Below are 17,163 nucleotides of genomic sequence, written 5' to 3' on the forward strand. Positions count from 1 at the left end.
AGAGGAGAAATAAAATTATACTTTTTATCCAATAATTTGGGAGTTAGGGGTGACAAAAGCTTTGAAAATGGTGAAGAATGAAAAAATGGGTGGACCAAATAATATACCTATTGATGAGATCATGATGTCTAAGAAGATTTCAAATGAGTGGAGGAGAAGATTCTAATCCTTATCTATAAGAACAAGAGTGACATGAAAAATTGTGTAACCTATAGGAGGATTAAGTTCATAGATATATTATGAAGTTGTGGGAGATGATAATTGAGCAGAGTCTAGACAAAAGACATATATAATTTGTGAGAAATATTTCCAAAATATCTGAATTCACATAACGAGTATATACATATTTTGGTTTCATAATAAATGAAACAAGATGACAATTGGATTAGTAGTTGTAGCCATTGGGAAGGAAGTAAGGGTCATGAGTTTGATCTTTAGCTTGGACGGTTTTGATATGTTTTATTCACGAATAAAAATGAAACAATACAACCGCTAGAAATCGAACCAGGAACCTCTATGATGCCAAACGATATACCTTACCACTAAGCTACAGAACTTATTCAGACGATTAGTGAATCGTTATTGTATATACCCGTTTGGTGAATAAGTGTAGAATCCTAAAAGTGTTTCTTTTCACCAAGTGACATTTATTTCTCTATAAATACAGAAATTTCAAGGCATAATGAGACACACAAGAATCCGAAAAAATCCGAATTTTCTCATCCAAGAAATCATCCTCCATTTCTCTAATGCATGAGAGAAGTGTAGGAAACATAAGTTTGTAAAATATTATTGAAAGATATGTTTGTTGTGTTTGTGCAAAACATATCAAGGTTTTCCAAAGTATCCTGAAGGGGATTCGTTGTTCATTCCATTTGCATCCAATATACTTAAATTGGTGGGGGCGAATCGAACCTAAAGGTTAGTGTGGCAACACACGCTTTGGATGTTTCTACATGCATTTCAATCAAACATTTCTTTGTTCAGTGATGCAACATATTCCCAAGTATACAAGATTTCTCACGATCTTTAGGTTCGATTTTGTATTAATGGTTGTATCACTTAAAGAAATGAGTTAAGAGGGAGAAATCAACATTGCAATGATATGGAGATATCACCATCATATGGAGAGTATACTTACCTATAAGCAAGACTTCTTCATCAAATAAGTCTATGAGAACGGTACACTTCCTTTTATATATTTTATTGTGGAAAATCTAAATTCTAAATATTGATATTAATATGTTTATGAAAGTTTATGTATGCATATAAACTAATGATAGTTTACATGTGGTATCAAAGCCCATATTTATGAACACATGTTTTCCCTTTGAGAATAAGTAATGATTTTTAGAATAAAATGTTATCATATGTATTTTATAATGAGTATGGTTAGGAGCTTTATTATTTTCCATTGGTGATTATTTATCCATGCATGAATGATGTTTCTATAATTGTTCTTGACTACTTGAATTCTGTAAAATTTTAGCATAAAATTTTCTGCTGTAAATTTGTATACTAAATATTTGTTTGTATGAATAGTTATGAAAGTTGGATGAATAATGAAATTAAAGTTAGAAAATTGAATATTGAGTATTTTTCTGCAAACCATCAAGAAGAGTATATCATACAAATTTTTGGATGAATTTCATGAATGCATGATCAACAAGTCATGATGATTGGCGCATGTTTATCAATAATAGTAAAAGTTTATTTATGTGCCTATATGAAAAGATATATAGAATTATTGAAGAGATATATGGATTCTCCAGAAAAACACATGAGATGGCATGGAAAGGCAATTTAAATATTGGTTGGGTTTTCGCTTCTGGAATTTCAGTAGTGTTCAAAATGTACTTGGTATACATTTTAGTTGCCCAAACTGTACAACAAATGACCATCGGTTGCAATGGTTGGCTAATTTACTGTTTATTGGAAGGTTCTATGTTCGATCACCAAGAATGTACCACTAAGCTACTATTTCAATGTTGTAATTTGTCACTAGAATGACATTCTATAGTATGAAAATAAATTTCATTTTGGAATCAAATAAAATGAATTGGTTGTGGTGAATATTAATCGTTCTTTTGGAAGAATATACATATACTAGTTGAGTGACATATGATGAAGATTATGTTTCCACAAGTAGATGATGGATCTTCATCCTTGGTGGAAGTGGAGTTTCTTGGAGTTCAAAGAAACAAACTTGTATAGCCGACTCCATCATAGCTGCAGAATTTATTATTCCGGTTGCAGGTAGTAAAGAGGCTTAATGACTAAGAAATTTATTGTATCAGATACATATTTGGCGAAAGCCAATGGCATAAGTATCTATACATTGTGACAGTTAGTCTATGCTTTCAAAAGCATATAGCCAAATGTATAATGGAAAATCCAAATGTATTGGTTTAAGACATAGCTATGTAAAATGAATTAATTGCAAATGGAGTAATTTCCATAGTGTTCATAAGAACTGAAAAGAATCTTGCAGATCCTTTGACGAAAGATCTGACAAAAGATATGGTGTTGAAAAACATCATCGGGGATGAGACTCAAGCTCATGTCTAATTGATCACCAATAGTGTTAACTCAACTCACACTTGAGTAGCATCAAGTCTTGAGTTCAATGATGGAAAACACTAGAGTGATTGCAAGTACTTGACTATAGACACATCCCAAGTGATAAAAGTACTTGGACCATAAGCACAAAGTTGGAAGGTTGAGTTTTACTCTTAATAGACATATAGCAAGAATTTGCTGGAATGCTTATTATGGGTGCATTTATGATATAGTCTACCTATATGAGAATGAAGTTGGCCGCTTCATAGAGTTAAAGGGCTTGACTCTTAAATTCTCATGAAAAGGATATGTGACACAAGGCCTTATCAAATGTGTCATATTTATAATTCTTTCAATAGTACCGAGATTTCATGTGTGAGTTGTGCACGCTTATTCTAATGAATAGTTGGTTCAAAGCTTGTCTACCAATTTCTATTCGGAGTAAGTGGAACCCATAACTTACTAAGTAATGGTTCAAATCGTAAGATACCATTATCTGAAACCATGATATTTCCATATTTATGAGATTTCTTATATTTTGAAAATGGTGGGGGATTGTGAGAGATATTTCTAAAATATCTGAATTCACATAACGAGTATATACATATTTTGATTTCATAATAAATAAAACAAGATGACAATTGGATTAATGGTTGTAGCCATTGGTAAGGAAGTAAGGGTCACGAGTTCGATCTTTAGTTTGGATGGTTTTGTTATGTTTTATTCACGAATAAAAATGAAACAATCCATTGGTAAGGAAGTAAGGGTCATGAGTTCGATCTTTAGTTTGGATGGTTTTGTTATGTTTTATTCACGAATAAAAATGAAACAATACAACCGCTAGGAATTGAACCAGGAACCTCTATGATGCCAAACAATATACCTTACCACTAAGCTACAGAATGTATTCAGACAATTAGTGAATCGTTATTGTATATAGCCGTTTGGTGAATAAGTGTAGAATCCTAAAAGTGTTTCTTTTCACCAAGTGACATTTATTTCTCTATAAATAGAGAAATTTCAAGGCATAATGAGACACACAAGAATCCAAAAAAAACCGAATTTTCTCATCCAAGAAATCATCCTCCATTTCTCTAATGCATGAGAGAAATGTAGGAAACATAAGTTTGTAAAATATTATTGAAAGATACGCTTGTTGTGTTTGTGCAAAACATATCAAGGTTTTCCAAAGTATCCTGAAGGGGATTCGCTGTTCATTCCATTTGCATCCAATATACTTAAATTGGTGGGGGCGAATCGAACCTAAAGGTTAGTGTGGCAACACACGCTTTAGAGGTTTCTACATGCATTTCAATCAAACATTTCTTTGTTCAGTGATGCAACATATTCCCAAGTATACAAGATTTGCTATGACAATTGATGAAGAAATATTGAATGAACCAAGTAAACTTACACATGGTCTTCATTAATTTAGAGAAGGCGCATGATAAAGGGCCTAGAGATGTTTTGTGGAGAGCTCTATAAAAGAAAGATCTTCAAATTACTTACATTTGAACAACCAAAGATATGTATAACGAGGTCAAGACTAGTGTGATAATACAAGATATGGTATGAGAAGATATTTTCCTATTACCATATGACTATACTAAGAGTTAACATTTTGCTCTTACTAGTTTACATTGGTCTTGAATACGCTTAAGAGAGATACCTAAGAACCGATGCTATAATGCATGTCTTTTATAGATAATATTGTCTTAGTATGAGAATCGAGAGAGAAATTAAATGAGAAATTAGAAATGAAGAGACAAGCTTTAAAGACACTTAATTTTCATATAAATTGAGATAAGTCATATTATATGGAACGTAAATTTAACAAAAAGTAAACAAATATTGTAGGGATAAAAATTAGTATGTGATATATATTAGATTTTTGTAAAGATAAATTTGGGTGGGCTCACATGACTATGTGAGTTATTGTTTGGGGAGGAAAAATATAGTGGTGATGAGATTTTGAGTTTATTAAAAGTTAGTGCAAGTAACATTACTTTAGCTCTTTGCTTAATAAGGTAGTAGTGAAAGAAGTCAAGAGATCAAATATAAGAAATAATTTTGAAACATAGGGAAAAAGAAAAGCAAATATAAGAAACAAATTAAACTAATGGAATGGAATGAAGTGATCAAAAGTGGACACAGAAACAAAAGATAGATAGAATCTTATGCTAATAAATAAGCATGCAACATAGGAAAAAGAAAACATAAACAAAGGAGAAATAAAAAATCTAATACTAAATACCACAATGCAAACGCTGTGTATTTGGCACCACGTGGCCATGCAAAGTTCTTTATTTGTCTGAATGCTCCATTTTCTATTCTTTCTTACTCAATGGTTGGTAGTAGGCACTATTAGTCAAGTTGTGGCACACACACTATACACAGAAACCAAGACAAAGAAAAACACAGTGGTCATAGGCTCATAGAGGCAAAGGTTGTTGAGTCTCCGGCCACCGGGGGAATGGAGGACTCCAACTCCGATGAGTGGTTGCCACCAGGTTGGACTGTGGAAGTAAGAGTGAGAAAGAATGGTCAGAGAGATAAGGTAAAGATTGAGATTTGACTTTGACCTAAACAAGTGATTTTGCTTTGTTATGAGGTTGTGTAAGATCTTGTGACTAGGCTTGCACAGTTGCTTTTATTTTAATGTTGGTGCTGGGAGTGAATTTTTTGGACACTTTGTTTGTCTTGTTAAGGTACACTGTCTTGTTTTACATTTGATGTTGGATAAATTGTGGTTGCAACCTCTTGAGTTCCTTAAAATTTGTGAAACTCACATGGGGTTTTGTTTATAGTTAAGGAGTTTTTATGTTATTTTTAACTTTTCTTTGTATATTACTTGCTTGACATTTGAGATTTAATCTATGCTTTGCATGTTACTTATGGACCCTTTTGGACTATATCTCTAGTAAATCCTTGTTCTTATATGAGGCTCTAAAATAGACATAGGCTTTTGCTATGCTTTTTTGTGTTTATGTGTGGTCAAGAAGAAAGGAATCTCCAATGTTGTTGTTCATGTCCCATTAAAATGTTTTGCATGTTTGTAGATAATTATTTTTTGGTACTACCAAAGGTATTGTCTCAGCCTATGAGTAAGGAATTAATCTTTTTGGGTTTCGTGGTTGCCCCCTCCCAACAAGTATTACTCTCAGAAATCGAGCCATTGACCTTATCATCATCCCGAAGATCTAGTAAGGCCTTAATTTGTAGATAATATGCAAACCATTTCTTTTTCATGTGCAAATAGAGCTCTTTCTGCTTTAGCATATTTTACCTACTAATGATTGTTGAAAAAACCATTGTGTGTTTCAAGCTTTTATGTTTCTTTGACTTCAATCATTGCTTGACTGCAATTTTATGTTACAGAAACACATACTCACTGAAACTCTATCTAAAATGATTCAATTGAAATCTTATTGAAGTTATATTTATTTGCAGTATTACTTTGCTCCCTTAGGTGGACTGAAACTCAAGTCCAGGGTAGAGGTTTTTCGTCACCTTGACTACTCTCAGAACAAAGTCAGCATCAAGAAAATTTCCGACAATGTCTGCCAACAATTCTTTTGTTGTTGCATTCTTTATAGTTAATATTTTGTGGTTTATTATCTTATGTGGGAAAATATTGGTTATTCAAGCAATGTAGGTTGTAGTTAAGGAAGTTATTGCAGAAGGGTTACCACCAGGATGGGTGAAAAAGACCAGAATCACAACAAAGGAAGATACAATTAGAAAAGATTCGGTAAGACGATAATCAATACCTCATGTTCTCTTAAATATTGTATTCATGCATTCATTAAGGGAGGGGTAAGTTGGAGATAAAAAATGCTTCCCCAATAGTCATCACAATTTCTCAAAATGATCATTTTGTATATTTGTATTTGGTGAAGGTTGAATAAATCAACATGCGGGGGTTAATATCTCATTTCTTTTGCTGACATATTCAGCTTATGCAAAAGATTTTGCTACACTTTGTTGCTTCATTGGACGCGGTGAAAGCACATAATCGAGAGAAAAGCAATAGCCTTAATACTCTTCATATCATCCTTGCATCATCCAAAGTCACTATTACAAAACCCAAATACTTTTGCATTTCACTACTTCATGATATAGTTCAATAGTGCATTGATGGATAAACCTTAGCACATACTTTGCTGCCATAAAATGAACGGCTTGGACTCCTCATGAATCCTGAAAATAAACTTGCTGCAAACAAATGATATCTTACCTTAAGAAAATTATCAGCTAGACTTTGCATAAAATGCAAAACCAGACTCTTTCCCTCTATCACCCTTCTTGAACTTCTCCACCAGCCTTGAATTTTTTTCTCTCCTATTTTATGCAGCAACTCATTACAAATTATAGACTCTATTCACTTATATACAAGAAGCCTTACAATTGAACCGGAGTTTTTACGGATGATTTAACTCAAGCTAAATGTTTAATAAAAATGAACTTTGACTAAACTGCAACTTGACTGAACTCCGAGACTATTTCTGCTCACGCACTTCTGATTCCTGTTACTACATTATTTGAGAATTTAAGAGGGGGGATGCAGATCTTTTATTTGAACTGATTATACTTTTTAAATTTATCACCCGCCTAACTACTGTAAGAATAATTCACTTTATAAATTCTATGCAGTATTACATTGATCCTGTAAGTGGATATGCATTCCGGTCTTTAAAAGATGTTGATCGCTATCTTGAATCTGATGAGATAGGAAGGAACACTTTCAAGCCAAAAGACGGCAGTGATTTGATGTCAAAACCTGACAAATTCTCAGTAAGAGTGGCCACAATTGGAATTCTTCTTGTTTATATGTCTACTTAGTCTCATATGCAAAACTGTCCCTTTAACTTGCCCATCTCGTGGTTCTTATGCGTTTAAACTTAAAGTCTTTCCGCCTTAGCATATCGAAATTAGAGAAGGTAATAATTGACAATATGCCCTGAACAAATAGATATTACATAGGAACTAGATGAAAACAAAAAATGGTTTGGCTTAGTTTTCTTTCCTTGGGTTTTGGTACATGGCAGAGTGTTTTTGAGTTGGCAGGACAGGATAGTCCATGAATGAGAGAAATGAGAATATTTCAATCACGGAAAAACTTTCCAGAGTTCATCTTTACATACCAAGACAGCATAGGAAAAACCCCACAAGCATTCAATGTAGGGATGAGATCAACCCCACCGGTGAGTATCCAATATACAGCCTAAGCTGTGTGTATAGGGACTTTAAATTCCGTACAAAGGACGGAATCACTACTCTTATATTTGACACAAGTTGATGCCTTAATTACTATCCACATGAGTTATCTCCTCTTGCTGAAATTGTTTTAGTTTGTAGTGATATTCGAATCTTTCCTCTTAAATTTTTTCTCCACCAAAATTTCTACTTTTACAAAGTTCTTGTCTATGCTTCCTTCGCAGTCAGCAGGTGTAACCTCGAATCCAACATCATCAGTTAGCATGGGTCTGAGCTCTGATATGGACTTGATAGCCAATGACCATCAGATTCCAAAACCTGCATTTTCCGGAGAACATATGCCTACGCATGTACCCATCTCTGAACATATTTCCAGTCGGTGTAAGTTCCCAACTTCTCTTTTATTCTTTTGAAGTTAAAACCTAAAAATAAGGACTCCATATAATTGTTCTCTACATATGTTTGGGAGGGATATGAACTAATTTCTGTCTTGCCGAATATCATGCTACCTCCTAAATTAACTCTCTTTTTGTGCTCAGTATTGTATTTGATTCTGGTCTAAAAATAGTGGTTTGATTTCTTGTTGTTTAAGGAAACATGGAAATAGATGGGTTTTGCTTTTATCAATGGTTACTTAAGGATGTTGCATATGCCTGTTTTGCCAGTGGCTTGTTGGTTTGGAACATGTCTTTGAACCATCATACACTGGACTGGAAACTAGCATGAAGCATTACTATAGAATCCTGTAATTATAAGGATGTTGCTAATGATGTAAGTTTATTACGCAATATAGGTGTAGCGGACACTAAATTTATCAGCTCAGTTCTGTCACAAGCTGAAGGTTCAGATCAGAAAGAAGGGCCTTTTGTTTTAGCTGAAAGCAATGTAGTTCCAATTTGCACAGATGATGCACAAGAGAGGCAACTTGAAGAAAATGCACAGACAAAACATGGAACTGAAAAAGCCCGAAGTTACCAGCACAAAAGGCGTAAGAAAGAGATCAATTTGCCTCGACGCGCTTCAAAGCGTCTAGCTGGAATTAAGGTTGACCCAATTCCAGAAATTTATACAAGAAGTCGAGCACGTCAAGTTGCAGCTAAACAATCAGGTGAGGAAAAAAGCATCACAAATAAGGCTAAATCACCAAACAACTCGCCTAGTGATGCAGCAAAACAGATCAATACAATTAAAGGTGGATTAGAAGAGTGCTTAAATGACGGTGCCACAAACACACCTAAGTCAGGTCAGGGTAAGCATTTTTACGGGAAGTTATCTACTCCGGAAAAGCCTGATGAAGGGATTGCAGAAGAGCATGGAAGTAACAAGGGTCAAGGATGCGTTCCATTTTTGCCTCAGGAGAAGCATGCTAATGTTAAAGAGCATGTGACAATCCTTGAAAGTGGAGAGAAGATTGATGGAAAGTTAGATTACTCCCTTGACTATCCTCTTGGAGAACTACTTACAGACCCTTGTATTGCATTCGCAATACAAACTCTCACTGGAGTAACATTTGAAACCTCTAAAAATACTCGAATTCCTTCCGAGTTAACAAACAGCGATCATCCTAAAACTTCTGCGGCTGCTGAAGGGTACGACACCAGAAACATCGCAGCGCTGAATATGCTTGATGTTGATGATAAAGAAGGATGCAATGTGTTTTCACCTGCAGAAAATTTTGCTATTCGACAACAACATGCTGATGCTGGCGGACCAGAAATTATTGGTAAGTCCAATGTGAATAATACCGGATCATCTTCTGGAAAGACACTAGATATTTCATGGATGGATCCATGCATTGAATTTGCAATAAAAACTCTCACAGGTACTGCGCCATTAGACTCTGATCTAAATCCTAAGAACTGTCTCCAACAACAGCAACATAGTGATATGGCCTTGTCAAGTGTTAGTTTGGATAACTTATGCCAAACTGATCACTATAGCATCCAATATTTTGGTACACAAAAGCCAATGTTTAAACAACAACAGTCTTTTGTTGATCCTACACTACAACAAACCAGAAATGCTGGCATAGGTAATTCTGCTGGAGCCAGATTGCCCCATCGTGGTGACGAAAGAAGGAACTTTCGGCAGAGGTAAGCAATCAATCAGATTCACAGCTAGTGCCTTGAACTAACTTGAGATTGTACAGCTAGGAAACTTTTAATCTTCCCCGTGGAACCTCTAAACTGCTTCCTTTTGCTGTATTTTGGCATGTAATCCTTTACTCTTTTCTTGTGCATTGTAGAATATGTTCTCAGGCTTTCAGGTACTTTTAGTTTTTATGCAAGCTTGTGGCTTAACCTCTAAGGGTCCATTCGCGATTTGGGTTTAGAAGGGAAATGAAAGGAAATGCTTCAAGCCGTGAAATACACTCGTGAGATAGCTCTAAAGTCTTACCTTTCTCTTCATTCCCTCTAAAACTCAATTCGCAAACATACCCTAAATTGATATAGGTAGAATCTTCTTACTTTCGCCCTTGTCTGGTCCATCCTTCCTTTTGGTTGGTAATGTGAAAGTCACACCCTTCCTTTTGTGACATAATGATAGGGCTTATGACCCAAAAAATGCATAAAGAAAAAAATGGTGAAGATTCTCATACATTTTCCTTGGTGCTAAACATTATTAGTTAATCACATAATGTCTTATTATTAAGAGAAACTTTGATAACAATCACATCATATATCAAACTTTATGTATGATGTGAGAAAATAATATATCATCACTAAGGGATTCTAAAAGTAGCATTCAGAATAAAGTGTCATACAATTAGTTGATTATAAACTAATAATATTAAAGAACTACATCAGTAAATACTAATTGTGTCCCATTTAATAGAAAAGAAAGTGTGTTAGAGGTAGATACTATGACCTTTACTGAGTTAGAAAAAACGTGAGATGCACATATAAGCAAGAATAACACATTATAAAAATTAGAATGAACACACGCTGGAAATTTGGAAATAGAAACTAGTTCTCCGAGATTTTAAGTTTGGGTCAAACACTTTAAGGACAAATTTGACCCAACTATGGACCTTTTAAGAACCAATTAGAATATTTTAGGAATCAGTTTAAACTTTTAATTCTATAGGGAACAGATAAATATTTTGAAACTGAGTTTTTCTTTTACAATGGATTATGATAAAATCAATTTCATTTGAAGTATTCAGTAAATTTAAACCATTAGATTTCCATAAGATGAATGACTAACACGTAGATGTAGAGTAGTGTTTTTATTTTCCCTTCCGCAGTAGAAGAATTCAACATTCATTTTTAAAGGGTAATAGAGAGAAGAGAAAATCATGAGAGTCATGAAATGTTTATCACATTTTCACAAGTCAACTCATAATCCCAATGGTTACAAAGAAGAGAAAATCATGAGAGTGGTGAAATGCACATATCACATCGTCACAAGTCAACTTGTAATCCCAACGGTTACAAAAATATTCTCTCCAATGCAATAATATTGATTAATTAGATTCTGTTTTGTAAAGTTGAGTATCGTTCTTTGTGCTTTGCAAAATTGAATGTGCACATGTTACCATCTATACATGTTACAAATTGTTCATCATTTAAATTCATACCTCATCCTTTATTATTCACGCCTCATATCTTTGTGAAGTAGGAAAGTCACATAAGGTATAAGTTTTTAAATGTGTGGTGTGAAGTCAAATAGGCACTAAAATTTAATTAAAACTCGGACCCAGTCCAACTAATATGAAAAGACAGTGAAATAGGACTGCCAAAGAAAAACCCAGTTTGGCACCAAAATTCTCTAACCTTAACATTGACACTTTCTCTTGTCCTTCTTCTTAGATCTTAGGTAAGTTTCCTATCACTTTTCTAAATTGTGGATATGTTGCTTTTTGGGTAGTTATGGAAAATCAAGAAAAAAATATGTTTATTGTGATCACAATTACGGACTTGATACTATTGTGGAGACTTCCAATATTACAATCTCAATTATGGTTGTTTAAGGTATCACCCAATATTTTTTAGGACTAGACTGAGCACTCTGATGAGGTGCGATTGCTTACCGGACTATTCTAGTTTGTTTTAATTGAATGAGAACTGAATTGCTTTGAACTAGGAAAATTCTAATATGACTGTTTAAACCCAATTAAATCGGAATAATCTGAAAAATGAATTGAACACTTCACTTCAAATTAAAAAAATGAAAAACTACTCTAATGTTTTGTTTTATTTTGATCCAAATAAAATAGAGAGATATTATTTCAATATTAATAATTATATAAAATTTTGAATTTACATGTAATTATATGAAATCATTTGGTCGATCGGACAATTTAATCATATAAATCGGTTAAACCTAATACGAGATGCAGTTTGAGTTTGACAACTTTGGTATCACCATCATTATTATTGGAAACAAGCGAACAATCAAATATAGTAAAAGGGTACAGAGAAAAGATAATATCACAAAAGATTTGGTTCAAGACATGTCTCACTTGTGGCTCTCCATTCTTCTCATACCCCGGTAACAATGGACCTCCCCGTTGGTTGGAGGCTTCTCGATCGCAGTCTGGTCCAACAAGTAGTATCAAAGTCAATGGTTCGGCTGGTACATGATGGACTTAAGGAGGAGCGGACCAGAAAGTGTGTGGTAACCGCACTTGAGGGAGAGATTGTTGGGTTTATTCAAGTGTGAACTCCCATATTGGATATCTGGAGAGAAGTGAAAGAGTTTATAAGTAGAAAATGTTCATAGAACTAACGCATTAAGGTTTTTGTTCAATACGCAGTGTCTCACTTACGGCTCTACACTCTTCCCATACCCCAGTAGCAATGGAACTCTCCGGTCAAACAATTATCATCATTATTATTATCAGAGTGAACAATAATGTTGTTTACGATGTTATTATATTATTAAGGATTCATATGTAATATATTCATCATAGATAACTTTTACCACATGAAAAATCATAGAGTAAAAAACTCATATACAGTAAATAAACATATTATTTTCTCTAATTATTATCAATATTTTATTCAGTGACTCCATATTTAGTGTTGGGTGCCTTTAATGTTCAGGAATTGTAGTTGGGTACCATGAATTGACTGGGCCAAACAACACCAGGATGAGGTGGAGCTGCGATTTGTTGGAATCATTCAGCATTGGATTCTCTTCAACACCAGACCTAATGCTTTAATTTCTAGCAAGACATATGTCCCTACTTTCCATTAGACTCTTCTGTGAAGCAACATATGATACTATTAAACTGTTTCTCTTTCTCTCTCTAGAGAGATTCCTGCTTGTTAAGGTGTAGTACAATATAGTCACCCTATGGTACCTTACGGGTACATGTGTCTTATAGAATAGTTATCATGCTTTATGTCACATCGATTAAGTGCATATAGAATAGTTATCATAGTATAGTTTATGGGATTTGGTTTCTTTAAAGTGCTTGGATTATTTTAGAAGATAGAACATAAATATAACTAAACTCAAATCCGTGTTATAGTTATAGCATGTATGAATTATAAGCACTAATTAGAAGTATTTTATGGGTCATGGACATGAGTGTATTATAACTTGTAATCTTTATTACTTAATAATTATAGTCATTCAACGTTCTTGGGGTGTAAACATAATTGGTCAAACTACATTATCAAGTTATATTATCTTCTTTTCTTCTATTTATCTCCTATATTATATTTGATTGCTTTTGGCAAACATTATACAATGATTGCTTCTGTTGCATTAACAATTGTTAGTAAAGTCAATTAGTAGATGAATCTTAACCCAAACGTCAGATTCATAATGGAGAAGTTATTGAACTAGTAACTTTTGACTGTGACAAAGAATGATGAATGATATGTTGATTGTACAAGATCCGTCAAAGACAATATGCAATAATAAATCACACGAGTTGAATGAGAAGGAAACATGACAAAACCGTGGTGGGGACCAAGGTGAAAATATGAACTCATGTGTTGAGTTACACTTTGAGACATTGGGACCAAGGTGAAAATAAAAACTCATGTGTTGAGTCACACTTTGAGACGCGTATTGGCAATGACAATATCTCTCTATATGTTGGAAATGATAATTTTATTTAAGATGAGAAGTGGAGTATCATTATATTGTATCCGCAACACTATAGTGAATGATATTAATTGCTAGCAGATTCACAAAAGCATAGAAGCGCTGATTAACATTGATGCATGGTGTAACATGATAATTGACTTTGATGCAAGGTGTAAGATAGACATTGGTAGATATGTATGATGTGACTTGGGCATTGGCTTGGATATAATGATGTGACACAAATATTGGTTGACATTGATACAATGTGTGTTGTGGGTACACTCCCCATGATTTAGTATGATAGTTCTTTTAAACTATGATTGTTTGAGTAGACAATGCTGGCAACAATTGAGGATTTTTAAGAAAGCTCCAATGTTTAGCTTGTCCGAATATTGAAGATGATTATTGTTGGTGAACTTTGACAAAGTTTCATACTATCACTATGCCAGATATCCTAATAAACTACGGTCATTCAACAACGCAATTTTGAATGACACTGTTAAAAATGAGGCGGAAGAACATCAACAGCGCATAATAAAGCAGACGTTGTCAATTTGTGTAACTTCAACAGCGCATTCTTGACAATGCGCTGTTGGACATTAGTAACGTTAGCGCTGACTTGAATGATTTATTTTTAAAAGTGCATTTGATGGGAAGCGCTGTTGATATGAACATATGCAACAACGCATATTTAAGGAAGCGATGTTGAAAATGACATAATAATCGCGCTTGCTTAATTATACGTTGTTGATGTTTTACGACTTTTTAAGCGTCCGAGAAATTAATGGTGGAGTAGTAATGCATCTCTTCGTTTGTTTAAATATTAATGGTTGAGTGGTTATGTGTTTCTTGGTTGTTGAAATATTAATAGTTGAGTGGTTATACGTCTCTATGTTTGTTGAAATGTTAATGGTTGGTTATCTATAAATATTGTGGTTCACTCAATGTTCTAATTCATCATTAAGCTAAGAACTTAAGAGTATGTTTTTCAATAAGAGTATGTTCATGAAGATAGGAGGAAGAAAACACAAAGTAGTAAAAAAAAAGAGTAATACTTCAAAGAGCAAAAAAGAGAAAAAACAACCAGATTTGTATGGAGGAGTCGAGGAAAAAATTGTGTTTCTGTTTTAGAATCATGTCAATGAGGTCTTTAACAAGTTTTGATTTTGCAAAAGGACACAGATTTCAGAAGGAATGTGGCTGTCATACAAGATTTGCATGAGATGAAGATTTGCAATTGAAAGTAAATAAAAGGAAAAGGGAATGAATTATTTAGTTCATTGAGCTCTTTCAATTTTTATTGATCTCTTTCAATTATTTTTCTTCATCATCTATAGCAACTCCTTAAGTTCATTGATTTCCTTCATTTTATTTTAATGAGATAAGGACCCAGATTTTAAAAGGAAATCAATGAACTATTGTACAATATTTGTATAGAGGAGTAGATGAAAAAATTGTGGACAAGATTATTTCTTCTTCTACCAAATCATTTAGTTCATTATATTCGCAAGTACCAAATCATTTAGTTCATTATAATGTATTTTGTATCTCTGAATGAATAATAAAGCAATTATTTTGGATGTTAATTTCTATTTTTTGTTAATTATTTGGATGGTTATTCTCTTTAATATTTTTGCAGTGCAACTTATTAATAAACACAATAAACAAATTATAAATACTTAATAAATACAAAAACAAATTAATAAAATGTAATGTTTAATATTTTATCCAGTTTCGTATTAATAAACACAATTATATATTAATAATCTACTTCATGTCAACTTCATGTTAATTTAAGTAAATTCATGTTGTATAAATATTTTCCAGTTATGTAAAATGTTAATTTAACAACGCATAACTACGAATAACAGCACATAACTATGAATATGTTGTTAATTTGGAAAATGAATTCAGTTTAACAGCACATAATTACGACTGCACTGTCAATTAGATTCTAATTAACAGCACATAATTCAGATAGCGCTGCTAATTAGATTATATTCAACAGTGCTATATATTGAGCGTTGTTGATGTGTTAATGAAAATAAGTAGTAAACAACTGGATACGCAATAACAACGCAATCCTTAATATGCAGTGTTGAAAATGTTGATACCACAACGCTACGTTAAATATGCGCTGTGGAAGAGGTCGGTCGTGTTCATAAAATGAGTAGTGTATAGTTGGATACACAACAATAGTGCAATCGTTAATATGCATTGTTGAAGATGTCAATACAACAATGCTACCATTAATATGCATTTTTGAAAATGTCCATACAACAGTGTTATCGTTAATATGTGTTGTTAAATGGTTACTACAGTTTAAATATCTAAAACATGAATCATTTCTTCTACACTCTCAAACTTACTCGAAAAGAAATCCTTACACTCTTAGCAAACCCTCAAACTCTCATAAACTAAAAAAACTCCATCAATGGCTTCCCAAAGTGGCAATCATGTATCTCACAGTGGTGACGAAGCTATACCGACTCCACAAGACTAGCAAATCATTTCTCAAAAACGACCTCCATGTGGAATGACTTCCATGAAGAATGTCATTCGGTCAAGAAGCAAGAATGTGAAAATAGAAGTTCAATGGAACTCTAAAGGCCAACGATTAAACAAGAAGGGTGACAACGCATTGGTAAGCTACATTAGTGTTGTTGTTAGGCAGAATCTGAAGCTAACATTCAACAGATGGAGTGATGTAGAGAATACCGTGAAGGAGCGTATTTGGAATGAAATAATAGTAAGTTTATTTTTTCAGTTTTTGTGTTTTTATGTTTTCATGCAATGTACATATATGTGTTATGGAGTATGAAGAAGGAGTGAAATCATTTGTTAGGTTCGCAATTGAGAATACTGAAAACCCTAATTGAATTGTATGTCTTTGCTTAAGATGTTGTTACTCAAACCGAATTACTCCAAATGAGTTAAAAGGTCATTTAGTGTGTCATGGTATTGATCAAAGTTACACATGTTGGACAAGATATGGTGAGACGAGAGACGTTATGGATTGTGATGATGAGATGCATATGAAAGACAACTACACAAATGCATATGAAGACGATCATTTCGAGGAAATCAAAAACCTTGTCGAAGAGGATCTTCAGGATTGTCCTGAGATGTTTCAGCGGTTGATAAGTGATGTTGAGAAACCATTATATGATGGTTGTACTAAATTCACAATATTGGCAGCGGTATCAAGGTTGTATAAGTTGAAATCTGTTAATGAATGGATCGATAAGAGTTTCACCGACTTGCTTGCACTTCTGAAAGATATGTTTCCGGAAGATAATGTACTCCATTCTCGAACCTATGATGCAAAACAAATGTTACGCT

At 33.6% G+C, this 17,163-nt stretch overlaps 1 protein-coding gene across 4 annotated transcripts; it reads left to right on the plus strand.

Moving 5' to 3' along the window:
• Nucleotides 4,810-10,111, plus strand: LOC109363276. Of its 4 annotated transcripts, XM_019609485.1 has the most exons (7): nt 4,811-5,116; nt 6,010-6,117; nt 6,215-6,310; nt 7,213-7,353; nt 8,001-8,157; nt 8,570-9,099; nt 9,157-10,111. In XM_019609485.1, exons 1-7 carry the CDS (start codon nt 5,033-5,035, stop codon nt 9,871-9,873), a joined length of 1,833 nt encoding a protein of 610 aa, XP_019465030.1. In that variant the 5' UTR covers nt 4,811-5,032; the 3' UTR covers nt 9,874-10,111. The 4 variants fall into 4 exon arrangements, with proteins under 4 accessions (XP_019465029.1, XP_019465031.1, XP_019465030.1 ...); XM_019609484.1 differs by having other exon boundaries at nt 4,810-5,116; nt 8,570-10,111; XM_019609486.1 differs by lacking the exon at nt 7,213-7,353 and having other exon boundaries at nt 4,810-5,116; nt 8,570-10,111.

The sequence above is a fragment of the Lupinus angustifolius genome, chromosome LG13, assembly GCF_001865875.1.
Source record: "Lupinus angustifolius cultivar Tanjil chromosome LG13, LupAngTanjil_v1.0, whole genome shotgun sequence".
In the NCBI taxonomy this organism is placed as follows: Eukaryota; Viridiplantae; Streptophyta; class Magnoliopsida; order Fabales; family Fabaceae; genus Lupinus; species Lupinus angustifolius.